The sequence below is a fragment of the Aquila chrysaetos genome, chromosome 10 (genome assembly GCF_900496995.4).
Source record: "Aquila chrysaetos chrysaetos chromosome 10, bAquChr1.4, whole genome shotgun sequence".
Taxonomy (NCBI): domain Eukaryota; kingdom Metazoa; phylum Chordata; class Aves; order Accipitriformes; family Accipitridae; genus Aquila; species Aquila chrysaetos.
In genome coordinates this window covers 11,879,029-11,906,644 of record NC_044013.1, presented here as the reverse complement: position 1 = coordinate 11,906,644, position 27,616 = coordinate 11,879,029, and the positions used below count along the sequence as shown (strand labels likewise).

The 27,616-nt window shown below is 40.6% G+C and overlaps 1 protein-coding gene and 1 long non-coding RNA gene across 2 annotated transcripts in view; both read right to left on the bottom strand.

Annotated features, from left to right (window-relative positions):
• Positions 1 to 26,701, bottom strand: part of LOC121233575 — a 30,739-nt gene extending 4,038 nt beyond the window's left edge. The window contains exon 1 of the long non-coding RNA XR_005933310.1: positions 26,100 to 26,701. This is a non-coding gene — a long non-coding RNA (uncharacterized LOC121233575). The remainder of the gene's footprint in view (positions 1 to 26,099) is intronic.
• Positions 1 to 26,951, bottom strand: part of PDE6D (phosphodiesterase 6D) — a 39,983-nt gene extending 13,032 nt beyond the window's left edge. Inside the window, exon 1 of the mRNA XM_030026981.1 lies at positions 26,777 to 26,951. Within this exon, the coding sequence (XP_029882841.1) occupies positions 26,777 to 26,826 (50 nt within the window). The 5' untranslated portion in view covers positions 26,827 to 26,951. The remainder of the gene's footprint in view (positions 1 to 26,776) is intronic.
• Positions 26,952 to 27,616: the final 665 nt, after the last annotated feature.

The window sequence follows — 27,616 nt, the reverse complement described above, 5'->3', positions numbered from 1 at the left end:
AAAGTCTTACATAAAAGCTTTGTAGTAGCTGGAATTTGACTTGCTTTATATACATGACATGAATTAGCTTCCTCACAGACCTACTTTGCTTAGCCTGATGAAGGGAAATGGTTTGTGCATTTCTAAATCCAAGTTTTGTTGTCCTGAATACCTCTGATCTCAGAACAGAAATTCTTTCTTTTTTGTATCTGTCACAGAGATCACTTTGTTCAAACAAATCAAAATATACAAACTTATCTTTAAGTGCTTTAGCATTGCAAAAGATTCCAATGTATTACCACAGTGGTAATTAAGAATAACCTTGAAGGAAGAGAATGAATACAAACAAAATTAATCATTAAAGTAGTACGGAGTTAAAGAAGTTCTGCCCTGATCTCCCTGACTATTATTTGTATGTTGTAATTTTTAGCACTTCTTGAATATCTCAAAGGCTGCAGAAAACAGTAGGTGTAATTTCTTCCATTAAAATGGTCCATTTTTAACTTTATTCCTTGCTGTCTACACCATGCTAAAACCTTAGGGACTGCTGCACTCTTATCTTTCATAATAAAAGCAAACCTAATGTTCATAACCACTCCTGGAAGGGAAGGACTTTCATCATCTTTGCCAGCTTTTTTTTTTTTTTTTGTACATGAAATGCAACATTAAGAACAGTTCACTACATGCCAGGTGCAAACAGGATCACAGCAATTAATGTGTTAATAAGAATTGTCCTATGGGACAAATGACAGAGAGAAGGTAGAGAAGGTGGAGCTGAAAGCCCTGAACAATTCAGACTTATATCTCTGTTGCAGACCCAGAAAAGCTTCTGATCTGGACTGCCCAACTTCCATTCCTGATCTTACATTGTCTGTCATCTGTCGTCAAAAGCAGACACAACCAGGCACTCATGACATGAGTGAGCATGTTACTTTAAAGAATGCTACAGGTAAGTAAAGATCAACCTTTAGGGACTATATTTTTATCAGACATATTTTCCAGGAAGAATATTTGCATCTCAGTTGTTTCAATCCAGTCTGAGGGGTAAGGGCCAAAATAAGTTACGCAAAATAGCTACCAAACTACAGGATTACGAAGTAGACCACCCAAATGGCCTTATGCTTCTACTCCACTCATGCCATTCATCTTCTAATCTTTTCAATCTCTAATCTCACTTTTTATTACAACTCCCAAATCTCTCTTCCACAGAACTCTTAATCGTGTGCTTAAATTTAAGCATATGCACAGACATTCTGCTGAATCAGGTCTTTGAGTTCACTCTGTTCACAATCAAGAGAAATGCTGCTGGTTTTGGTGTTTAATAAACCACAAGCATCCATGTCGACAGTGTGTTAAGAGAAAAGGAGTCTTTCCTCCTAGCCTAAGGGTGAAATTCAGTGCAAATCATATCTGAAGGAAATGAATGAACGTCCATCCATTCTGTCTAGTAACAGAAGTACCAAAACAAACACACAGACTGGAAGCTATTCCTCAAACATTACTGGAGCCTTTGGGTATATATGGGACCATCAAATTCTCCTGCTTTCAGACAGCAGTACACTCTCTTGGGTTCCAGATTAGTCAGAAAGCATGCTATGACAGCTCTTACAGCAGCAGGTATTTTGTAAAACTCCGCTATTATAAAACAACTTTCCTGGAGTGACGCACAAGATATGGGTTACTGTGCTTCTCCAAATGATGGGAGTTGCTGGGGACTGGAAAGGTGCTCTATTAAATCCTCAAATGGAAGGAAGCCAATTATCCCTTCAAAGCACTCCTGACACTCCTGTACTCACTGTAAGAGAGCCTACTTTTAAAGTCTCCTGCACAGAACAAATTGCTGTGCAACAGAAGCCAGGGAGATCCACAGATTAATGTGAACCACATGACAAAATGCAGCAAAAATCCTCAGCAACCAACAAAGTCATTTCACAGCAAATTATGTAATCAGAGGGATATATTTAACAGCTATCGCATCATAGCAAAAAAATCAACACAACATCGTATACTGGTATACTTTGTACTTTCCTTTTTACTTTCCGCCTTACATCTTTGCTTGCAAATGCTGCCTATATGGATCTTATATCACCACAACATATTTTCATCAAACATCCATCAAACAGTCCTGGATTAACCTGCTCTTGGCCCACACTTGGAAAGACAGTCACACATATTACTGAATACCATGTCAACTTTACCTTAATTGTAATAGAAAATTATGCTAATAGGGCAGAAGTTAATATTGCTACATTATATTGTATTGTATTAAGTAGACCTCAGATAATTTCTGCTATGCAGTAAGGTTGGTCCTGTTGTTAAGCTACAGCATTCATTGCTATTTGTCACATTCTCCCTGCACCTTGGGTAACTGTTTTGAAGATGAGCTATGTTCCCACCACAAAAGTATTTCCTGCTTGAACCCCTGAATATATATTAACAGGGCTCATGTTGAGGCACACTGCAGAAGTCTAGAACAAAAATGCAGCACAGGTCAATTCATAGTCAGATCAGCTGCAAAGAGATGCTAATCAAACTAGAGAAATACAGAAGCCGTTTAACTCTGCATGCTTTGGAAGTGCAGTAAAACCATGTCCAACATTTGCTAATAAAAATTTTATGCAGACTATCCAGTTTAACATCTGTGCCTTTCAAACCATTTAGGTTGAATAATACAGTTACTATTCAGTATTTTCATCAAAATGAACAATTAGCATACCTCTCTATGCCATAGCATCCTGGTGACGTCATGTAGCAGAATAAGGCACAGAGTTTGCTTTCAGTTAGTTTACGTTTAAATTTCACTCTTATCAATTTACTGTCCAAAAATATTCAGAGTGAAATCTCTCCAAATCTTAAATAATTAAATCAAGATTGGTGATACCTGTAGTAGGCTTGACAAAAGCAGGTACCTGTACAAAAACAATGAAGATGGAGAGCTCCTAGGCTTTGGAAAGAGACGTGTCCAGCATGGGCAGGCAGGGTGGGAGAATGTGTTTTGTTTCTTCAGTAATACACAGCAATATTGCAAATTAAGCAAGGCTTCCATTTCACTGACTTGCTCTCTCTTCCTTAAACCAAAGAAGCAAGAAACAAATGGATGTACACTTTGAAGGAAAGAGTAACAGACCTATTGAGATGAAGCTAAGGGTCATCAGGAGGGAAAAAGGTAAAAAAGAATAAATTACAGTGGTTTGCAAACAGCTGAACTAGGGACAGATGTAGACACTATCATTTCAGGATTTATTTCTCTGTCTGGATGAGTTTAGTCTTGTAGAAGCTTAACTCTCTCAGAAATTCCAGCAATTTTTGTCACTGCTGAGCAATAGGAGCCAATTTAGGCATTTGCAAGTAACCTTTGATTTCTTCAGACAAAACCAACAATATGTGATGTTCCCCAGCAGCTCCTGCCTGCATCAGATGAGAATACTGCCTTGTTACCCTGATGTACCAGCAAATACCACATAGACAACACTTCCAGAGCATGTGCTAGGTACTTCTCTAGGAACTGAGCTCAACCTAACAAAACTAACCACTTCTAAGCTCCAAAAGAAAATACCTAAGATTTGAGATCCCTAGCAATCAAAGTTAAAGCAAAAACTAGAATGCATTTGTGGTACACAGAATACAATGTTCTTTAAAGTGGGAATAAGCTCCAAATCAAATCTACACACACAGATCACCAGCTTATGGGGCAGGTTCTCCTGTCAGAGGGAGCAAGCTGTTTTCTATGCCAGATCTGTGGAAGTGCTTTGTTTTCTACTATTAGAAATGTGTATTGTTTCCTCTAGAAACAGATGTTAAAATGGTTCCTAGAACCAGATAACAGTGCCAAAATAAAAGCAAGCTGAAGCAATGTAGTGGTTTTATGTCGCTTTCTGTTGCCTATGTTTTTTAGGTTTTTCTTTGGCTTCTCTGAATAGGCTTGAATTCCTTTATACCAATGCCTCAGCAGGAAAAACAACATGCAATCACATCTGGAGATTACTTTACATCCTAGGTAGTAAAACAATCAATAACTTAGAAAAACTCATCATTGCTTGCAGGACCATCTCGGAAGCATGAATTGCACAAAGAAAATTATTTTCTGTTTTCCAGTGTGATCACACTCAACTCCTCCCCATCTTCCCTTCATTTTAAATGGATCTCAAAAATTAGCATGTTAGAAAAACTTGAGCTCATGCTAAGAACCCTTTGAATATTAACATAATTAATGTCATCAGTAATACTCTGAGTTTGCAGAAACAGCAGGTGAATCAATGGGAATGATGTATTCATCTGAGAAAAGAATGTGACCTTTAAAATCCATAGGGCTTTATCAGAATGCAATTTTAAAGTGGGTTGCTTGTAGCTCAGTGGAAAGAACAAAACTGAATGTAACTAAGGAGAAAGCTAATAGAGACACCACATATACCAGGGAAACTAAAAATACAACTGAAACATAAATCACTGGGACGTCCTTACAGAAGATGCCTCACCTATATCAAAAGGTGAGGCAGCTAGCAGGACAGCTTGAGAACCCACTCCAAGGAATGCTATGATGAGGGAAAGGCAATTAAAAGAACATTCCTGCAATTCAAATCTGGCTGGATAGAGATTTTTTTAAATCCAGAATGCTTAAAATTAAGTTAAATGCTTTAAACCCCCAAACAATTTGGAATAAGTTTGCCCACTTTTTTATTTTAGCACATCAAACAATTTTCCCTTCTGCAAGTGAATGCTAAAAGTGATTCAGCGATTGAAACAACTTCATTTCATCTTAACTACTTCAGAACATTCAATCATTTCAACACAGCTGAACTATTATGATAATATTTCAAGGTTCTCAGCAATAAGTGAACTAGAGGGAGTTTCATGGAAATAATCTATCATGGGGTTCTGGTGAATAACTTCATTTTCATAGATAAGGTTGTAACCAGAAGCCCTCAGAGGAATTTACCTCCCTGTAAATCATTATGGCCTATTGTTCCTTACAGAGTTGAAACGCAGGATGTCATGACAGTCATGCAACAATATTAGCTTTAATGGAATGAGGTATTTTGAACCTTGATGTGCCTCTTTATTTTATATCTTTATTCAGTCGTTTTAAAATATGCATTATATTGGCTTGCTTATAAAAGAAAGCTTGGCTTAATTTCATGTCATTTTTGCAACACTGTAAGGAATGGATTTTTTTTTACATGTCTAAAAGGATCTTCACACTTCCCCATACTGACAGGGCACAGACCTGAGCAGAGGAACAAAGACTTCTTTGACCAAATTTTTAAATGGGATAAACATGGCTGCTTAGCTGGCATTTTCATATAGTTTCACTTGAATGACCTGTAGCCTTGTGTGAAGACTGAAAAAAAGCCCCAAAACCTAAAAGGCTTTCAAAAGGCAGTTTTATACAGCACTGTTTGTGGCCAGTCAATGCCTTTGTTCCTTGAAGGCCTCTGCAATAATTTCTCTATTGAGCCAAGTGATGTTTATTGGAAATGGCACAGCTGAGCATCAGCAGGTTCCCCTGCTGTTTGGTTTATCTATCCTCTGAACTCCAAGCAACATCTTGGTCTGAAAGTGTCCCCCTGGTAAAATAAGCAACTGACAACACAAAAAGCCTAGATGACTCCCAACTGCCAGTGCTTATGTTGTGACTATGTGCTTTTTCGCCCATTAATGTTTAATTTCTTTTTTTTCTCCTTCACCTCATGTCTCTTCTTACAGAGCTCTCTAGCACACCAGCCTATTGAGCTCCAAAGACTACTTCCGATAATCCACAGATTTATCAGATTCACATATTTTAGAAGAATATGTAATTTACTGGAGGTATTAATATATCATGTACTTCTAAGAAGAGATCTGCAGGTTGGAAATTGACGGCAGACAGGGCTTTGGCAGGAACTCATTCCCTGCGCTACCAGTTTGCACAGCTTCACACTGTCACTACCATCTACCCTGGGCTACCCCAGACAGGAGATGAATCCTATAATTTAACTAGAAAGATTGGATGTCCCACTGAATAGGCAATACACTACAGCTCAGTGACTAATAACTTGAACAATTCCTAGTATTACGCTGTGCTTCAAAAACTTCAAATAATGTTCTCAAAGTAGCTTTTTAATAACTGCATATTGTAGAGACTGGGAAATAAGCATGAAGATTTGCCCACAGCCACACAATGAATCAGTAAGAGAAGAGGAAAGACATCTCAGGAGGTGTTTGGCTTCAAGTCTCATGCTTCAATAGAGAATACTGCCTCTCTCTCTTTACACAGCCAGGAACTGTGCTCTCTGGCTAATGGAAACTTACTCTAACTTGGAGTCACTGTGCAGTAGCACAGATTGCTGCAATCATGCTATGGAGCGGGTGCCAGTGGTTCCCTTCACTCCGTGTTTTTCTTGCTTTTGGTGGTTTCTCATTCACCCTAACTAGAAAGCAGAGTGGTTCTGAATCACTGCCAAGCATTACTAATGGAAGTGGGGGGCAGGAAGGAAATAAAGATGACTACTTGCAGAATTAGAAGTACTTTTTAGTGTCTAAAATGGCATATTAAAGCAGGACAAAAAATAGATGTATTACCTCTGACAACAGAAGCAAAATGCTTCTAGCTAGAAAAATGAGTAAACCTCTGAAACTTACCAATAATGTTCTTGTTCATTAAGACAACTTAAAAACACCAGAAATACAAAACAGGAGAGTTTTTCATGGGGGAAAATACCGCATTTGTTCCTTTCTTGGTTCATATTAATTCAAACAGAGTTCCTGTGAAAATGCTCAATTTCCTTTTCTTTTTCCTTTTTAACTCTGGACACTCAAGCGTATTTTGAGCTCAGAGAAAGTGCTTCAGTGAAGTCCGTATGTGGGTCATGCTTAATATCACAGGTTGTTTCTTTGTTCATTTAAGACAAGTAATCAGCTAAGTTAAAAAATCTCACCCACTCTAAAAATTAGAGATGCCCCTGATACACAGTTTCTAACATCCTTTAATATACAAGGTTTCCTTCCACAAAATTTCATTAGATGTAAAAAGGGAGCCCAATGAATGAATGGAAACACAGCGCATTTCCATGTATTCAAATTGTCCTCAAAATTGCCAGCTCTGGGAACTGTAGCAATAATTTTGTAAAACATAGTCAGCAGTTAATCTGAAAGGACAAAGTCTTAGGACAAATGCTATGGCTGTTCATTGCTGGCAGGGACAGGCAGACACCATTTTGTACAAAGTGACCATCCATTTGTACAGAATGACATTCAGAGATTACTGTCTAAAGGACTCTTAAGAGCTGAACCAATATAAACACATTTTGCTTAAGTAAGTCCAAACAGCCTGATACCACCTTCACTCCATCAGCATTCTCAGAGTTAGACTTCTTGAACATGGGCAGTTAGTGGTCAAGCCATTAGTCTAAATTTCAGAGAAAATGCCAATTTTGAAGCTGTTTGGTTAAAACACTAAAAATAAACTCTCTGTGCTAGGCAGAGTTGTGCTTCCAAAATGAATGCCACCTGACCAGCTCTATTACAAGGATCCACAAATGGACCTGTAACACTGAGATATTCCCTTACACTGTATTGTAATGGAACTGAATTTTGGGATTAGCTGTTTCCATATCCACTGAAGCTTCCCAGAGTTGGACTGCAAGCAGGCAGACACTATGGGGAAGCGTCCACCCTGTTGCATCTTGCCTTCTTTCCTTTTTTCATTACATTCTTTCAGAATGTGTTGGGATCAGAGCAAAACAAAGTCTGAGCACAGTCCCGGAATAAACAACTGGAAAAAAGCAGTAAGTTCCAGCAGCAAGCTTTTCCTAACTTAACTTTGCTTGAAAAAGTTTCCAGTACTTCCAGCCTCACCAGATCCAGCTGAGAATGGGCCAGGACTTGATTTTCACCCATTCTTGTATTGTTTTTATGCAATCTATTAACACATATGGTTTAACATTTTAGTGGGAACCCTTTCAAATCTTAGATATCTACCTGTAGTTGAACTCCTAAACATTGGGCTGCCACTTTTCCTTTCACAAAAGGCCATGAAGAAACATGTATATTTGTTTTGATGGATCTCCTCTATTCCTGAAGGATGTCTGAACATTTGATAGCCCTATTCCATCAGATTGCTCCACATAGGCCAATTATAAGGAGAAAGAGCAGACCTGTTTTCAAAGATGTACACTGTGACTACACAGCTGGCACCTACAAAGAGAGAATCAGCTTGGATGGGTCTGGCAGCCCCTACCCAGAACGACTCCAGTGTTTTAGCGCTGCACACTTCAGCACCATAGGCCAGGGATACTAAGCTAATGATAACAAGATAGGCCTGCACACAGCCAGTCCAGATACAGCAGAACTTTAAATGGTCAAGCTCCCTGCTGAACCTCACCTGTGAAATTTTGAGCCTCTTCACACTTCGGGAGCCATTGCCTTCCTCTGCTCTCTCTACCAGAGGAGTAACTTCTTGTAAAAAATAGTGGTTACTTAGTTGCACAAATAGGTAAAACAGCCATTTCAGAAAAGGATACAAATGTACTTAGAAGAGCCTCAAATGAGCTAGCTAGGTACTTTGCAAAATAGTAACTGAATCTTACTTAAAGTTAGAAGAAACAAACCTATGGCGAAGCCAGTTGGTCTGGAGTGCATTTTAGTTCAACCAAGATGAGCTGCTTGGCTTCCTAACACTTGTTCTATTTATTCCTCTACCACAATCTTCTCAGTGTGACGTCTTTACCGAGGAGATCACAACATCCTCTATACTGGCCAGGAAGATTAAGCAGCACACACACACACACACACAACGAGAAAGCAAGAGTCTTTGAGATTTAACTCAAAATCTATGCTGGTTTGCCATAAAGATTTGATGTTTAAATGACTGAATAATGTTAATCTTCCACTAATATTAGACTGCTGTTATGAATAGGTATTACAGGATAAAACCAAACCATTTCCTTTTGAAAATATATTTCTTTATCGCTATATAAAAGATGTCTGCTGATTTTCCCTGGGGTATCTTCTGTTCCTGGGAGATACGAATTTAATGGTGGACTTCCTCATGCCTAGCTGGCACTTAGACCACAAGCTAGGGAGCAAGGGGTTTGGTTTTCATTTTCATAAAGCTCGATAAATACACTATTCGCTACTAGAATGTCAACTGATATACATTCAGAGCAAAGTCCATCTATTTTTTAAATTACCAGTACCAGATTTTGTAGTATTTCTTTACAAGTTTCATTGGTATAACAAGGATTCCAAGAACATAATGGAAGTAATTAACCTCTCATTTCTGTGTTCACATTCATAAGAGACGGCTTTAGGGTGAGAAGCAGGAGGAGAGAAAAGATCACAGTTGAAACAAAAAGAGAAAATTTATCTCTTGTCAGTAGTCTGGCCACACTACAAAGCATGTATACACAGCAGCAATAAATTAGGGGGTTTTTAATAGAAAAACTAACCAACAATCCTAGCTAGAAGTGCATAGCTGAATGCTCAGATTTGTGGCATCTGAACAGCCTTTCATTTAAATAAGTCTGCTTTAATTGCTTATTTTCTATCTTTTCCCATTGTAAGACAAACAAAGATGCCATTGAGGATGCATCTCCCCTGATAAGGCAATCAGAACATGAGCCTGCAATTACAGTAATATTTTGCATAAAGGCTTCCCTTATTAATCCAAAAGAGCTCTAATTTCAAACCCCAGTATTTTACTATGCTGCCATCCTCAACAGTGCAACAATTCTTCTGGATTCTTTGTGCTTGTACTCCAAGGAACTCAACTGGGCTTCTTCTCTTTGGAGAACATTTATTTATTCCATTTCCAAGGATAAAAAAGGCACAGTATGGTAGCATCACTGAATGTCTAGCAGCTCAATAACATCTGGTTCTTCATACTACCATTCCTTCGGACTGCTGCCCATGTCAAAGATCAGCACCACATAGCTCACACATACAGATGCATATACTACCTCGACATCTATGTTTATAAAGCCTCCTACTAATCACTCCTGTACTGCCATAAATTAACATGAAGTAGGTGATTAGAGTGTTCACAAAGGAAACAGTCTGCTAGCTTGGTTACTTCTCTCAGATGGATACTGTTTACTCAAGAATTTTACTGTAATCCCTGTTGGCAAAAAATATTCCACAAATATATATTCCATCTTTTAGTGGAATCCTTTTTCTCAGTCTTCACAAAAAAAAAAAAAAAAAAAAGGAAAAAAACCCAAACAAACAAAAAAACCAAACTTGTAGCAGCTGCAGATCCACAAATTCTGCAAAATAAAGGGGAGATACATGTGAGTCCTCACAGACTGAACTGTATGCCCCTTAAATATCCCTTGGAGAAACACTGTTCTGTGGAGAACTATTGGTAAGAGAAATAAGGTGTCTGCCATGAAAATGTTCTCACACAGATGCATGTACTAAGAGAAGAGAGAAGAAACAGGTTATTTACTACAGAAGCTGCCATCTCCCTCCTCTCTACCAAAGTACCCCTATTGATATAGAGGATTAACATGTGAGATAGTGGAAATCTGGATAGGAAAATCAGCAGCTGTCTGCAACAGTTTAGTCCCAGCATTCTTCTCAGTTGAACTAAACAACTTGGCCATTCAAACTCTAAATCATTAAAAAGAGCTAATCTCGAGACCAAATCTCTTTACAATCCTACTTTAATTCAATGATGAAGGCAGTGCAGCAAGTTTGTCAAGTGACAGACTCGCATCATTTGAATATGTCCTAAAGGAGATGGGTCTTGAAAACAGAACACATCATTTTAACCCTAGCTGACTTAGCTATGCTTTAAGTGTGAAACCTTCTTAGGTTCCAGAATAACTGTTAGTTAGTGTTACCTATAAATTTCAGAACAAGTTTTATACTTAATCTTTATTCAAGGTATCAGTGGGAACATTGCTTCCTGTTAAATTTTTGGTGTAGGGCAGTAAATTGATTCATCCTGTTAAAATGAAAAGGAGTCTACTTGTTGGAGCTATAACTAAACCAATAAAGCCTTAACAAGAAGCAATGCTTCCACCTACGAAGAAAAATAACAGATTTTGAAAGCAATCTAAGAAGCTTCCTGCAGAACTCCTGAGATTCCAGGAGACTCCTTAAATGTAAATTCCAGAATTTAACAGCTTCAAAACTAAGACTATTCTGTCACCTGTTTTAAATAAAGCTTTCTTCAGTCATCATCTCTGGACTAAAATTAAAGCACTTCTTCAGATCCGCAAGAAGAACTAGATCACATATGCACATCTACAAGGACTATTGGGATACTTTTTCTTCTGAAGTTCAGCACTATGTCCAGAAACATTTGTGTAGCTGTGTCTTGTCTGTAGCTGTATCTTGTGACAAGCTGCAGCTTGTCCCACCTGTGTCGGCTGGGACAAAGTTACATTTTCTTCTTAGTAGCTGGTACAGTGCTGTATTCTGGATTTAGTATTAGAATAATGTTGGTAACACACTGATGTTTTAGTTGTTGCTAAGCAATGCTTACCCTAAGTCAAGGATTTTTCAGTTTCCCATGCTCTGCAAGCGAGGAGGTGCACAAGAAGCTGGGAGGGAGTATAGCCAGGACAGCTGACCCGAACTAGCCAAAGGGATATTCCATACCATAGGACATCATGCTCAGTATATAAACTGGGGGGAGTTGGCTGGGAGGGGCTGATCACTGCTTGGAGACTGGGCATCGGTCAGCGTGTGGTGAGCAATTGTATTGTGCATCACTTGTCTTTCTTGGGTTATATTTCACTCTATTTGTTATCTTCCTTTTCATTACAATTATTGTTGTTGATATTATTACTACTACTACTACTACTACTACTACTACTACTATTATTATAATATTTTATTTTATTTAAATTATTAAAATGTTCTTATCTCAACCCATGAGTTTTACTTTTTTTTTCCTGATTCTCCTCTCCATCCCACCGGGGGGGAGAGGAATGAGCAAGTGGCTGCATGGTGCTTAGTTGCCAGTTGGGGTTAAACCATGACAAGCTGATAAAAACTACTATACACAAAATAAATAATATTAACTTATTGGAAAAGCAATCCTAATCAATGTTGATGAACACTAATTTCTTCTCTCAGTAGCAAGTAGCATGAAGAAATCTGAAGCCAGGGCAGTGAATACAGAGGCTCAGAAATAACAGTTAAGGCCTCCCTGGGACTTACAAGAACATTTACTCTGCTGGGTCAATTTTCCTTATGGTTCAAACACTGATTACATCCCAATAGAAAGAGATGAGAAAGTGATATCCACCTGCTTCTGTACAGTAATTCACTCAACACTTGTGATTTTGTTTGGCTACAACAAGGTCTGTTAACTCGATGGCTTATCTATAAAAGATGGTACTGATGATGTTAGCTTGAAGAACTGCTTCTGTATATCCTAAGGCCTCTGATAAGCAGGTTTGCCTTCACCTTCTCTTTTGGAGGGTACTAAATGGATCTGTTAATGAATGTGCTATACATACAGCTTTATGTCTTCCTGAAACACACTCCTCTCTTCTCTACACAGTGTGTGGGAAGGTGCAGTCTCTGGGTACTTCCTACATAGAACAAAAGGTCCACAACTTTGCTCTGACTTCCAAAAGACTCAGACTCCCTGGACTTGGACTCCTAGATATTCCAAAATACCCACCTCAGCAAAGAGAACCCCACACCAAAATGGTGCTATCAGTGGACAATAAGATGTTAGGAGAAAAAAGGAGCAAATTAGAATTTGTGTATATGACATGACAAGTCAATGTGTAGAGCAATATTAGCAAGGACTGTGACACAGGTCCTTGAACATCGACTCTAGCAACTGGGAGGGACTGTCATTTTTTAAAATCTTCTACAGCAGAAAGACTGGCCAGGGCAGTCTAGGAGTACAGATTTTGTACATTTGAAATATTTCTTACTTCTGGTTAACTGCCCAAAGACTAGAAGAGGCTACAAGCATGCTGCATTATTACTGGGTAGAGATCCTGTTCTGAGCTGGCCCTTAAAACTCTCCTCCATGCACAGGAGGACAGATATCCTTAACTCTGGACATCCAAGCAACAGCAGCTACCACAAAAGCCTTCAAGAGCCATAAGTTTAAAGAACTCTCAGGTGGTAGTTTGTTGTTCTCCAGCAATCTGATATAATTGGTGAATGTTTGGTACATGAAAGTAGGCATCTTTCATATCAAGAGCTCTTCACCCACCTCTTTCACATGAAGGACAGATAGTTGTCCCTATAGAGAAAGTCCTGCCCTTGATTTTTTATATTTCTGACAATGTTGATGTTGCTTAGCCTCTTGCTCTTCTAGGTAATCAGGAAAGAGCAGAAATAAAACTGTTGTCAAGAGCATACTTTAACTTGTGCTGCTCAGAACAGAACCTAGGCCAGGGGAGATTTCAGAGTTACTGTTAAGTGAGGTATCCACCTATACAGAACAAAGCAAAAAATCACTATTGAAAAAGACTGTAAAAAACTTTTAGGGAAAATCTGTAGCTCAGTCTTCACAGAGACATGTCTTGATTTCAGAGGGGTCTGTAAAAGAGGAAGAATTCATTTGTGCAAGGGACTTCAGGGACTCAGGGATTTTTATTTGGCCATGGAAAGTTTAGGCTGTCTGTTAAGCATTCCAAATCCCCATCAGATCAATAAAGCCTGCAGTCATTATGTCCGATAGCTCCTACCCTCCAGGAAATGAGCTTGTGAGTTTTATTCTACCTGTTAATAGGCAGGTGTTCACACCACCAAAGTCAACTGTAATGGGAGCACTTAGAGATTCTTGTTGACAGTCTCAGAGAAGTTATGAATAAAAGGTCAAGCACTGAATTTCTCTTGCATTCACACACTGATTCTGTCTAAACTCCCCTTGCTCTACCAAAAGAGAATCTGTACCTCAATACTTTATCAATACAATTTTAATTTTTAAACAGTACCTTTTATCAGCAATTGAATTAATTAGGAGTTTGTCAATGCATAGGAGCCAATCCAGATTAAGGCATGGAGTGAATTTAGAGTTGAGCTAACTATCCCTTATTTAACCTTTGCCTGGATGTTCTTGTTCTGCAGCAAGAGAGTCCAATTCCAAAGCTTTGAAGTGAATTCTGTGATTTGGAACTGGACACACTCATCTTGGGATAAAGGTATGCACAGTGGAGAAATCAAGCAGAAATAGTTAAGCTGGAGTAAATTTTAAGCATACAAACCATATGTTTTTATCTAGATTAGAGCTTTTTGCAACAGCATAGCCACCTCTCCTTTGACACCAGGGAAGAAAACCATAGACACTGGTTTATCTCAGTGCAGTACATTTACATAGTGTAGCTACATCCCTTCAAAAACTCCTGGCACCAAAAAGCTCCATATTGCCCAAGCCAGTTGGCATAAAGATGGTGTGTATTCCCTCAGGGTGGGATTACAGCTCTGTGTGCTATTCAGAAAAATAGGCCAGACAATTGAATTTTCTTTTCCAGGTGTGCTCATATGCCCTCTCTCACAAGTAATGCTAAAAAACGGCAAAAATGAATGAAAACCTGAAAAGATACTCTTTACATAGCTTTGAAAGCAAATGCCAATTACGGCCTTCAGGGAAAAGGTGAAACAAGTGCTGCTGCTGCAGTATATTTGTTAATTAGTCTATAAGGATTTGTGTTTATGACAAGAGTGAAAACTAACTATTGCAGCAGAATTAATACCAGCTGAACACAGTTCTACTGTTTTGTTCAATCTCATAGCAATACTCAGCACATCTGCACCGGCATGAATGTGACACTGGAGTTTGTAGGGCAGAAGTCACTCAGTTCTACTAAAAGTGGTTTATTCAAAGCACTTCAGGCTTTTTTGAACCTCTGCACCTTTAACTGTCTCACAATACCTCATACACAGTGTATCTTTCGTTGATTCAATCCAGTGTTGTTCTGTAACCAGGGATACGTCTAGAGATCACCACAGGTTCTCTGGGAAAGCAACTCAGTATCCTTGAAATGTAATTAGAGAATCACAAGGGGATTTAATCTTATTGAGATTTTATAGTAAAACAGTATTTAGCCCTGGCACTAACACTCTCCACCTAATAAACAAAATAAAAATTCAAATCAGCTAGAGAAACAGCTATGACAAGCACTTTCAAAAAGTCCACAATGACAAATGCCAATCTCCTATTTGCTGACACGGCACACCAGGGGAACAAGCCACCGTTTTCCTGGCATTAGCTTAAACGGTACCTCAGATCCATAGGGACAGTACTGGCCTGAATTTCACTGGAGCTACAAATACTTCAGTTTTGTGGGTTTTTTTTTTTAAGTTAGGCTATGTGTGCATGAGAAATGGGAATTTCTTTAGCCTTGCAAACAGTACAACCCTTACAGCCAGGACCTCCACGACTAAACATGAAGAGCGTCTTCACTGCCAGCTACCCTATTTTTCCAGGGATGAACTGGCAAAACATGATTATGAACACTCTCAACACCAAGCTGAGGGATTAAGTAAGGATGTGAATACTTACGTGGATGTCTGGCCCTCTAGACTCAAAGGACAAGACCACAGTGAGAATCAGATGTAGTTCTCAAAGGGACAAGAGAAAAATAGGTCATGGATCTGAGCCACTAAAGTAGTTATATCTCTGGAGCACTACGCAGGCAGGACCACATGCTGCAATATCGATCAAACATTTTTTTGGTTTTCCAGTTAAAACTGACAGGACTAAGATTATTCAAGGAAAACAAGTTCATTATCTTGTCTCTTCTGAGTAAAGGAGGAAAGCTTAGAGCACACAGACCAAGTGGAGAATCAAAACAAAATTGAAAATACAGTCAGGAGGGAATGACTGGCAGTTGCATGAGGAAACTAATCTTGTAAATGGACCAGAGGCTGTTGAAAGCGGAGGCAGAGAGGAGGAATAAAGGGGGATTTATGCAGATTGAGGCAGAGCTCTCAAAAAACAAGGACTCCATATCAGAATTACTGTGCTTTTTTAGGAACCTACTAGAATATGACAAGTGTTTAAATTTGCAGTGTGGATTAGTGATTTGACAATTTAACCATCCCAACATTTTTCAGTGTTAGACAGTATAGCAGTCTGAAAAGAGAGTAAGCTGTTTGGAAAAGCACTACAGCAAAACACAGAAATTACAAGAAAAAAATTCTGTTCCAAACTAGTTTAGAATAGGTACAATACTAATATTTGGTTCTGAATGCTGTACTTTAATCAGCCTCTACAGATATACTAATATGAACTATACTGATGTGAACCTCTGAGCATGTCACTAGGAGATCTCTCGAAGATGTAGGGTCTGTGCCCAAACCAGCATCTCCCTGCTTTAGCACACATTGGAATTCAGATTAAAAACATTATTGTGGGAATACAATAATGAAATCTCCAGTGAAATGACAAAAATGCAATGACCTCTATTACTTCCAAGCAGCTCCTATAGCTTTCATTGTCAATAAAATATAGTTATGTTTATACTGTTTTAAATTTTATTATTTTAACAAGCTTGTAGCTGTATGTTAAATTTTCAGAGTATATGAAATCTATTTTTTATAATTTTAATCAAAATCTATTAATATGTTTTTCAGCTAAAGCAGTGGAATATCTTATTTCTGCTGTGAAAAAGAAGAGCATGTATAAATAATACAATCAGCTGCAGTTCACAAGTGGATTCTTGCAATTTAGTTAATAATAACAAAATAATAAAAATTTAGTTATTAAAAAGCTAGACTTACACACAGCTGATACAAATATGTTTTTAAAATATTATTTTGGTGTTTCAAAGTGTGAACATCATAAGCATTTATGCTAAGTTGAATGCTAATGTTTTTGAAGCTACATGCAAAAAAATGCCATAATTAGCATTATCTGCACCCTTTACAGGTGTGCCTACATTAAAATACAGTCTTTATTTATTTGCATATGCACCTTCTCAAGCATTCCTCTGCCTCATTCACTGCATTTACTATTTAAGAACTGGCAAAACTGGGACTTGTGCAAACAATGTTATCAGGCAGGAAAACAAGGAACTACTGTTTTATCAGTGAAACAAATGCAAGAGACGATCATGAACCAAGAAACATTTTCACCTGGCCACTGGCAGGGCTGTATTTAAATGAGAAAGAGGGCCTTACTGAGGGCAGTATGGCTAGAGGTCTTGGAGGAATTAAGGTTTGCTCTACACCTGCCTGGTTAATGTCTCACCTCTGCTTTGTATAGACAGGGAGAAGGAGGTCACAGTGTGACTGCCAGTGGCAAAAAGGGGGCTTTAACCTTCTCTGAGGAATAGACCAGAGCTGTGAAGAGGTAAGCTTACAACTTTCCTTGGGGAATTTGTTTTTTATTTTGCAAGTAGTACTTCAGGCTACTTTAAAACACATGTATAGGTTTGTGGAGTTTTTTGCTCAAAATGCTAAGGTACTTATTCAAATGGCAGAATGGAAGATGCTAGGAGAACCAGGGAAACAATTTTTTCTTTCTATGAAGTTAAATGTTTCTCTGCAGAAGCTGAGCTTAGGGTCAGTGTTATACTAATATAATGCAGTTCCCTTTGAAGGAATTATAGGGGGAAGCACATAAAACAACTCTTTCCTGGAGCTGTTTAAACAGCGCATTTTTATGGCAACAGTGTAACTGTAATGATTCCTTGTGGATTAATGAGGGTGCCATAAATGAACAGCCCAAACTGGATTGAGAAACTTATTGGCTCTTCTCCCTCTTTCTGGAAAGAGTATTTTAAAAATAATGTGCATCTGCTCCCCAAGGCTGCATGGGATTTTCAGCCAATGATTTCCTATGTCTGGCTCATTGAGAGCTGAGTCTCTAATGGCACTTGCTACATGGTCCCAGACCCTGTTTTTGTGTTTGCCTGGTAACTTGTCACTAAGTACAGTAATGCTAAAGACCCCTTGCATGGAACAAGGGGAAAGAAGATGACTACCTTACTGAAGTCATCTCAAATGCATTTCTCTTAAAAGATGTGACCACAGACTTAGTGATGTGAAGCTAAAATGTTCAACTAATAATGCTATGCTAGGATTTTAGAACTGGTGCTGCAAGGGTAATTAAGCATGGTAATGTGAGAAGCCTCCTCAGGTGAGTTGGTGCTGAGTGTTGGAGAAGACACATGAAGCTATGTTGAGAACAAGTTCATCTGATCTAAGACTGAGGTTGTGGGCATGACACCTAACAGCAGCAGTTGTTGGAGAGGACTGCTGTTTACAGCCCTCCCCAGCTGCTTCTTACTTTCTCCCTCAAATCTAACAGCTGAGCTGTTTGTAAAACTGCTAACCTGATCTATTTGACCAGCACAGGTCTCTGCTCCTTAACCTATTGCTTAAGCTGTTTAAGCTAGCATGCCTCATTCTGACTGAAACAGGAGGTTGCAGTGCTCATCTGAGCAGCTCAGCTAGTAAATCTGAAAATGAGGTAACAAGCAGCTGGGGATGGTAATCTGTGCTCTGCACAGCTGCTGTGACAGAAGCACACATCAAGAAGAATGTAAGGGCAGATATTTTTCAGATGTACTGTTCCCTCAGATGCAACAAACCTATACCACTTCCTGGACTGAGCATTTTTAAATGTCACTTAAAGGCTAATAAAGTTCAAGTGACATAACAATCAGGAGGACTTTTTTTTCCTCCTTATCTCAGCTTTTGGGAAAGAAAATAACTTTACTAGAGAAACAATGAAGTCTTGTTGTCAGTTGGACTGGGACTGACAGGTGAGTATTCTAATGCACTAAAGAGTCTACCCTAAAGACTTACTTTAGACATTTGACTTCCAGTTTATCTCCAGAAGATCCCCCTGTATTAAAGGTCAGTAGATATTTCTTGGTGTCCAGTTTCCAGATAAGTTGGTCTATTCCATCACATGGCAGTACACTAATGGGGACAATGGTGGTTCTTCTACCCTCTCTCTGCAAACCTCTTCCTTCAAGAGGAGTTGGAGTTGTTGCAGAACTCCCTTCAAGCACAGAGCTAGCAACAGTCCATGCCAACAGATGAACAGAATTTCCTTTAGCTTTCCAAACCAAAGTGACTTGATGTTAACTCTCACTTACCTGGCAGGCTGTCCCTGAACAGAAGATTCTGATACTCTTAATAAAACATCAGATGGATTTCTTGGTTCTGAGCATGTGTAACCTTCCTTTTGGAAAGGCTTAAATCAAGTCATCTGAAATGTGGAGGAAAGAGGCATGCAGGCAGATGATCTGCTTAGGTGGGGTATACTTTCATTGGTGATTAAAGTGTAAAATCCCCCCATTTTCTTGATAAAATACATAGGAAAAGATGGATATAATCAGCTGTCCCAAGGACCAAATAAGCTTCTGACTAGAGAGTAGAAAAGATTTATGTATCCAGCGTAACATACAGACTGACCCATACAAATACTCCTCTATAGAATTACTAAAGTAAAATCCCCTGCACTCTCATTTCCTCTAATGGAAGGAAATGTTGCTCCTAGTTAGTCAAGCAATTCTTTCAATACAGGAGTGGATAAATTTAATAACATGATGTTTTTGTGCACTGTTATCCCAAAGGCTGACTGAAAATAAAAAATTATTTCTCTTGCTTTTTACCTAAGCCTGTCATTTTTCCGGAAGAATGTTGCCTGATATTCTAGTCATGAACGCAATCAACTCAAAGTTTCACTCATGGCTGAATTAATCTGATACTGTTTCCCTTAAGTCTCTTCTATACCTAACATTTCTGTCGCAGTGAGAACTCTGCTCAGGAGAAATCTGACAATGGAATCTCAAGTTCATAATCACAACTGAAAATCCTGGCTGTCAATAAGGATTTAGCAATATGCAGCTGAGAAGTGGTTCCTACTGTTGCTCATGAGAACCTTGGTTACTGTGAGGTGTCTTCTGGACAGCCTCCCAACAGTCCTACTGTGTCTACTTTGACATGATGTCAAATGGCTTTGAAAACTTCATAGTAATGCCCAATGAATGTATGGGGGTGTTTCCTCAAAAACTGTCATCTACTCTTTAATGCTGGTCTGGGAGTGATGCTTACACAGATGGCAAACCTCTTGTTTCTGTGGGTGCTCCTGATGCAGTCTCAGGATAAAAAGGCAGCCCCTGAGAATGGTTTTTAGTATTTAGTACTCACTACTGTAATTTTTTGCACATCAAGTGTAAATACACGATGCGTGAGCAACAGATGTGTGAAAGTCACCTTTCATGTGCTTACAGAATTAACTTTTGATAAATTTTGCTATATTAATATGCAGAAAGACAAAATTCAACATTGCCAGGTGGACCTTAATAGATCATGATGTTTTCCACTTGTTACCTGTATCTGGGAACCTAGCATACCTCATACTTCTACACAAACTTTGACTATACAGATGTAAACAAAGCACTGGTTTATCTTTAATGGAGGGTCTGAGCTCAAATTTGGAGCTGCCTTAATTTCCCAGCTTAGAGATAGGGAAGAAGAGGCTTATATCACATAAATTGTGGAAGTCAAATGCAGAAGTCGAAGTACAGTGGCCTGCTATCTTATGAACTTCATGTAAAATTTTGATTCAACATGCTTTCCAGTTCAACTTAAATTCAGAGATAAACATGTGTAACAGCAAGTTGAATCTGCTTCCATACTAAGTGCTTTAGCTAAAAGAAAACCATTTTTTTCAGAGACATGGGAGATACATCAGATGTCTGTATAAAAAAAAAAAAAAACCTACTCTGAACAGTATCTGTTTAATTTGAGGATTTTTAGCTGCCTTCCCTGCTTGTCTACATCTGTGTAAGCTTGGCTTTTTTCCTACGTGTTGGCTGTGAAGATGTATGGTGGGGGAAGAAGCTGTATCAATTCTCACTTGATGGATTAAATAACTGTCTTCTCCTGTGTGAAAATTAAAATACTGTAACAACAGCTGAAGCACCAATGACTTCCAAGGATGCAAAGAGTAACTGATATTATCTTAATATGATATAAAGGAAATAAGGGGGGATAATTTTTCTAATGACAACTGCATTATTTTAAGTACCTTGTTAGGTCAGCACTAAGCAAGCAATTAAAAATACTGAAACCATAATTCCAGTGAAATGCTGGATGGGTAAGCTTTGGAGAGATGAAAGGATAAATCTTAGAAATAAAATTCTAACCACAAGGTGCTAAAGTAATATTGCTGACTAAAAAGAAAAACCCAAATGTCAATGTCAACTTACACTTTTAAATCAGTGTTAGTTAGATGTATTCTCTGTAGCACCTGGCAACTCATTTGTTTCCTGTGATGGTGGAGCTCCTGATGCCCTTTCCACTGTCAAGGGCACAAAGCACTACTTCCAACACTACGAGTGGATTGCATTGAATCTGAAATGCAGAAAACTGACTGTAGCTCACTCGGGTATAAAGTTAATGCAAATCACTAGTTTAAGCATAATTAAATATGTACACTTTTTTCAATGAAAGTTAACAAAGGGAGGACATGAAGTTTTTTGGTGTTCACTGATGAACCAAACCTGGTAAAATTGCTCCTGCTTTATTTGCAGGTATGCCTCATGACTTATGCATAAGAACCATGATGAGTCTGTATTTAGCATGCCAGAACTATAGATCATTGCATGCTATGGAACTTGTGTCAATGCTGGAAACAATTCTCATATGGTAAAGGTACCTTGACCACAGTGACACTTACTTAACTACCAAGTACAACCTGGCTAAAGCTTCTCTGTGAAACTCTGGCCTCTTTGAACCAAAGATCTCTTGATACTGCCAGGGTGGGAACTTGTTCTGCAGTCAGACTAGCTAGGAATGTGTACAGCTCTTGCTTGTAAAGTACTCTAAGGTTTGTAGACAGGAAAGCAATAATGAAAGTTCAAGAACAAAAGACGACTAATTTTTCATATGATATAAATAATGAATTATATGCATTAGGTGGAAGAACAGTCCAGTTTTTAGAAACCAGAAACATGGATGAGGGAGCACAAAGTCATGTTTTCTAGAGTGTTTTAAAATTGCATTGGCTGTCTACAGAGTATGTTGCCCAGCTTCTGGGCAGCCCTGTTCCCTCTTATCTGGCCAGTGTCTCTTTTTAACCCATGAATTTGGTGATTCATTCTATTCCATTGCAAGAAATCTAAACACATTGAGATCTGAGGGAAGTGCACAGAGGAAACCTCAAAACAAAGGGAAACTTTTAAGCCAGTTAAAGCTGCTACCTTGTTAGTTTTGTAAACACTGCAACAGATAAGCATTTTAAATGAATAAGCAGTTAAAGATCTACTGGCCTATCAACTAAATTGGAAACTCAATTTGATGGAGCTTCCATTTAGATTTCTCAACTTTTGAATGCTGCATCAAACTAGTTCAAAACTTCAGTGACTATTCTAGGAATTGATAGGCAAGATTGCCATTGACTACAGTTTCTGTGTGTATAGCAGAAACCAGGCAGAAGTTGGAAATGGAAGTCTCTGCAGAGTAATATAAAGTTCATAGAAGCTCTTAATGGTTTCTGGTATAACTATATTTTCATTACAGCTCTATCTTTCTAAGAGGTTAATGCTCTGCTAGAATTATTTTCTAGACAGAAAAACAATAGTGAGAGGAGGATTGGAAGCAGCTCTGGGAGCTAGGAGGATGTGGCACAGGGAACTCTGAGGATTCCAGAAAGTAGGACAGCCTTTCACATATAAAGGTTTTCTTGGGAATGCTGGAGCACCTGAGCTATGGATATATGTTTATACTGACCACAAATACTAGTTTCATGACTCCATAATTATTCTGACCTACAGTTAATATTGCCTCTTCATGCTTATGTTAACCATATTAATTTGTTTCAGGAGACTTCAGAAGTACAGCAAGATATACTGCATAGCCTTAATGGAAGTTCATGGAGAAGCTTACCTTAAACTGATAAATATCTATAGGGGAACTAACACTATGGAGATCCAAATCTGATGACTCCTCTGTACAGAAGCAAATAAAATAGGTGATATCTTGTTTGACTTGTAAGACTTAAAATAGAAAATGGATGTGCTTACTCATATGTTGAGAGGTTAGACTTGGCACCTAACTATGCTGTGAGACCCAACTGACTTGTTTGGGTTTTCTCTTCCTTGCTGTTCTGGCTGAAACACTACAGGAAGAAGTGCATAAAGAGCTGAACTGTGGTGCCTAAAGAGCTGGATGTGAATCTGTTGTTGCAAACCATGACTGGATATTTCTAATCTACAGCATGGATGCTATGTAAGAAAGCAAAGCATGTATGCTTTCCAAGTGCTGGCACACCAAATTAAATAGGGTAACTGTCTACAGTGTCCTTATTCTAGTGAATATAGTGCATAAAAAAAATATTCTGTGCTAGTCCATATCAGAACAAAGATAAACAGGCAACCCACAAATTATCAAGGGGGCTGGTGGGGGGAAGCCATCAACCCCCCCCCCCCCCCCGAGCCTTGACTGTTAGGGAAATACATTATTGGTGTTACTTTTCTGAAAAAGGATGCTAAATACGTACATTTAATAGTTCACACTAAGTCTAAAGATAAAATGACAGAATGAAACCTGAAGAATGTATTGAAAGGGAAAGTGAGGGTCAAGTAAAATGCTAGTCTGTAGCTTGACAGAGTAACTGTCCCATCTTCTGGAGAAAAAAGGCATAATCAAATTTCATGCATTTGAGATTATAGGACCAGCTGTGCATAAATACTTGTGGAAATAAGACTTGGCTAATATTCCAGAGGAATGAACCGTCAGTTACAACTGAACTGATATTGCTTATAGCCAAATGACAAGTCTGTATTTTCATAGTACTAGACTACCTGTAGATATTAAGTGTAAACAACTGCTGTTCAGGCAAGTGCCTTCAAAACAGGGAGTTGATGAATGTACTTACAAGCTCTGTTAACAAATACTGTCCCTGAAGAAGTGACAAGCTATAAAAGTTTTTGTTGTCTGCTTTCAATCTTCTACTGCACCATATTTACTGGACTGTCAGTGTTCAATTTTTAACTGGTGCCGTAAAAATTCTTAGGACAAGTGTCATAAAGTATAATGAAAATCCTCATTTGCCTGCAAGCATCAAATATTTCTCCATAGCAAAATCTATGAGAAGAGGCAGTAAATGTTTCTGGCTTGAATTTCAGGACACTAGCCACAACATGTTTCTGCACTAGTGTCATAGAGGAATGAAAGCATATCTGCCTTAAAGTTAGAGGGTGAATTTGGGCTATTATTTAATTTCCACAGCAGCATGTCCCAATCAGTTGGAAAGCTTGTAATTAACCTCTTCTCAGGAACCACAAGTAAACAGAATTTGTTTGAGGAAACTGTGATTACTCAATGCGAACTGGATTTCCAGCTACAGTGCCTGTTCCTGTGTTAAAGTAAGTAAGTATTTTGAAGTCTGCTTCCTCAATGATGCTTTCTGCCCTATCGGCTGATCTTGCCACACAAGGAATCTGATACATACAGAACCTAGGTGTAATACTGTGCTAGTTTCTTGTGCTAAAATAAAGTTCAGTTTGAAGTGCCAAGCTTGCAGGGTGTGCTTAAGTTGGTGGAGTTGAACTCCCTCCCTCTTGGAAGGGGAGGAGAAAGTTTTCAAGTACTCAAAGTATTAACAGCTTTTTGGAACGTGTTTCTCTCTTCCTTTCTATTAAGTAAATTAAATTAGCACACACAGCGGTAGAGTGGATAGGAGATAAAGCATCTCTTTAAAATGTAATGCTCTCTAGAATACACACACAGTGAAAGTCTGAGCTGATGGCTGCCTTGCAGAGAGCATGGTCGCATCTGGGCATGAGTCGTTTCCTGTGTGGATGGCATAGTGTCTCAAGGCTTCCCCTCATAAATGAGGAATGTCTGTTCAGCTGCTCTTCTGGTTTACTAAAGGCATATGTAGATGTTTTTCAGCTATTTTAACTTGCTAAAAGTTCCAATTGTGAAATGTTTCTCCAAACCTTCCTGTTTCTCAGACTTTATACTACTTGGCCCCTATGGCAACTACTGAAGTACTCTAGCATGTTTTTGGAGAACAGTCAAGGTTTTTGCCTAAAACTGTCCTGTCAGAAGTAAAGTTTATATTGGTGTTTTGCAAGGACAAGCAAAGGAAGACTAAACTTGAGGTACTTCAACCTGGAACTGCAGAGTGTTTCTACTAAAGCTTCTTGTCTGTGCTACGGATGCTTGAGATAATAGAAGTTTACCTTAGGTTTGTCTAACATCCTTCCTCTTGAAGGGCAAAAAGCATTTTCTTCTTAAGCCAACAGATAACAAAATGGGTTATTTCATCTAAAGTTGGACAAAGACCTTTATGTAAATTCTGCTACCCAGGAAAGACTATATACAAATGCATGCAAAAAGCACTTGAAAGTTTGTTCCCTAGGCTTAACTTTCCAAGCACTCCTCACTTCTACCAACAGCTTAGACTGGTCTTGTCAGAAGCTTATTCTTTTTCTAATTGCTGGCACAAAAGGTTCTTAAATCATGTTTTGACAGCTGAAATATTACATCTTCGTAAATAAAAAGAACTGTCAATAGCGCTAGTGCAGAAGCAAAGGGACCAGATGCAGTACTAAAAGCTGGGGGAGGGGACAATGGTTCAAAAGTTAAGAAAAGCATCTGCCTAGTTTGATAGCAGCTATCTGTCTAAATCCAACCTAGAAAATTAGATCCTGCTACAGCTGGCATAGAGATCATGAGCATCTTACTGGACAAAAAACCCTGTTTAGAAATAATAGTATTAGATCAAGAGGTTATTCTGTTCACTTCTGTCCGTTTCATTGTAAAACAAAAAAAACCCCAAACCAACCAAGCCACAACAATTTTCTGCTGTCTGAAGGTCAAACTAGCAAGCCTGCATTTGTCTTCCAAGCTTAGAAGAATCTACTATAGTAGTTTTATTTTATGTGGCATATTTTTCCCACCCTTAGATTGCGCATGGGCCTTTAGGTTGAGCCTTTCTCCACTGAAATCCTGGGTTGGAAGGGTGCACGCAGGATCTCGCTTCTCTTCCAAGCTCAGATCTATTTCATCTCCTCAGCATTAAATTCATATTCAGAAACACAGATGGGAAACGAGAATTCTTTTTGAAAGCCACTACATGAAAAGTTTTAAAATTAACTGCACAGAAAGGCATTAACACCTAGAATGCTAATTGCATTAGCAATAAAAGACACTGTATGACCAACCATGACCAACACAACGTGTGCCAGTACCTCACGGTATGAAAAGGAACAAGATATTTAGTTGTTTCTGGACCTGAAGACCAGGTTATTTCCCTTCCAAGCTGAGGTGCCTAAGCGCAGGCTGGAGGGGAAGGGATCAGATCCTCCTGGGACCGAGGGCACCGGGCGCCGAGCTGCTTCACCTGCCCTCTGTAAGCTGTCCTCGCTGGCCGAGGCGGGGGGCTCCCCCCGCTCCGGGGCCCCCGCCTTCCAGCCCAGCCCCTCTCCTCCGGCCGCCCATCAGCAGCCGCCGGGCGGACAGCTCCGGGGAGGCGGCGGCCGCCGCCAGGCTGGTGGGGGCTCTGGCCGTCTGCCACCGCCCCGGTGGGGAACCCCCCCCACCCCGCGCCTCGCAGCGGTACCCAGCGCTACGGGGAGTCCTTCCCCGTCGTCCGTCCGTCCGTGCCCAGCCGGCTCAGGACAGGTCCCAGCCCCGCGGGGGTGCAGCGGCTTCCACGGGGAGGGACACCCCCCCACCACCACCGGAGGGGGAGGACGCCATTGGGAACAGCCCAGCCGGGGAGGCGTTTCCATGACAACCCCCTTCCCGCCCCGGGGGCCCTGCACCCGCCCTCGCCACAGGGGGGCGACCATCCCCGTACCGCCCCCCCGCCTCAATCCCTCCCGGCCGGCTCCCGCCCGCCTCACGGCCCCCGTCGGGAGGATACAGCTTGAAGCCCCGGAGGATCTCCTTGGCCCGCTCGTCCGTGGCCGACATGGTCCTGCCGCGCCGCGGGCGGACGGGGCTGGGCCGGGCTGGCCTGGCTGCGCGGGCCTGGGCGGGAAGGCGGCGGTGACAGCGGCGCCTCAGGACCCCCCACCCCCCCCCCCTCACTCCCTCGCACCCGCCACTGGCCGGCGCAACCAACCCGAGCGGCCTCCCGCCGCCCCGCCCCCCGGCCCGCCGCTCCGGCCAATCATCCGCTGCCGCCGTCTCGCCGCCCCGCCTTCTGGCGCATGAAGGACGGGGCGGCTGTCCAATCAGACGGCGCGTCCGCGCCCCCCCACTCCTCCCCCCATTCAAGGGCGGCTGCGCAGCGGTCGTTAAGGCGTACTCCCCGGCCGAGCCTGACGTCGCCGGGGGACGGGAGTCGCCGCAGGACAAACCTCTCCCGGCCGCTCCGCTCCGCCGTTGTGAGGCTGGGCCGCGGGGGGGCGCGGGCCGGGAGCGGCGGAGGGAGCGGGCGCCCCCGCAGGCAGCGGGCGCCCCCGCAGGCAGCGGCGGCGACCCGGGCGAGGCGAGGGGAGGGGAGGGGAGGCCGGGCCTCCGGGGGGGGGGGGGTGTAGTCGAGGGGGCGAGAAGCCGCCCCAGGCCCGGTCAGCACCCGGCCGACGCCAGCCCTCAGGGCTCGGTACCGAGCGGGCGAACGCCGCCTGGGCTGTGCCCGAGCTGCCGGAGCGCGGTTGGCGCTTCTCCTCCCGCCGTGAGGAGCCGAGCTTGGGTAGTACTGGGGACCAGGGTGCTTGCTGCGTTCAGACACAGAGCAACTTCTGTGCGTGCCGAGGCA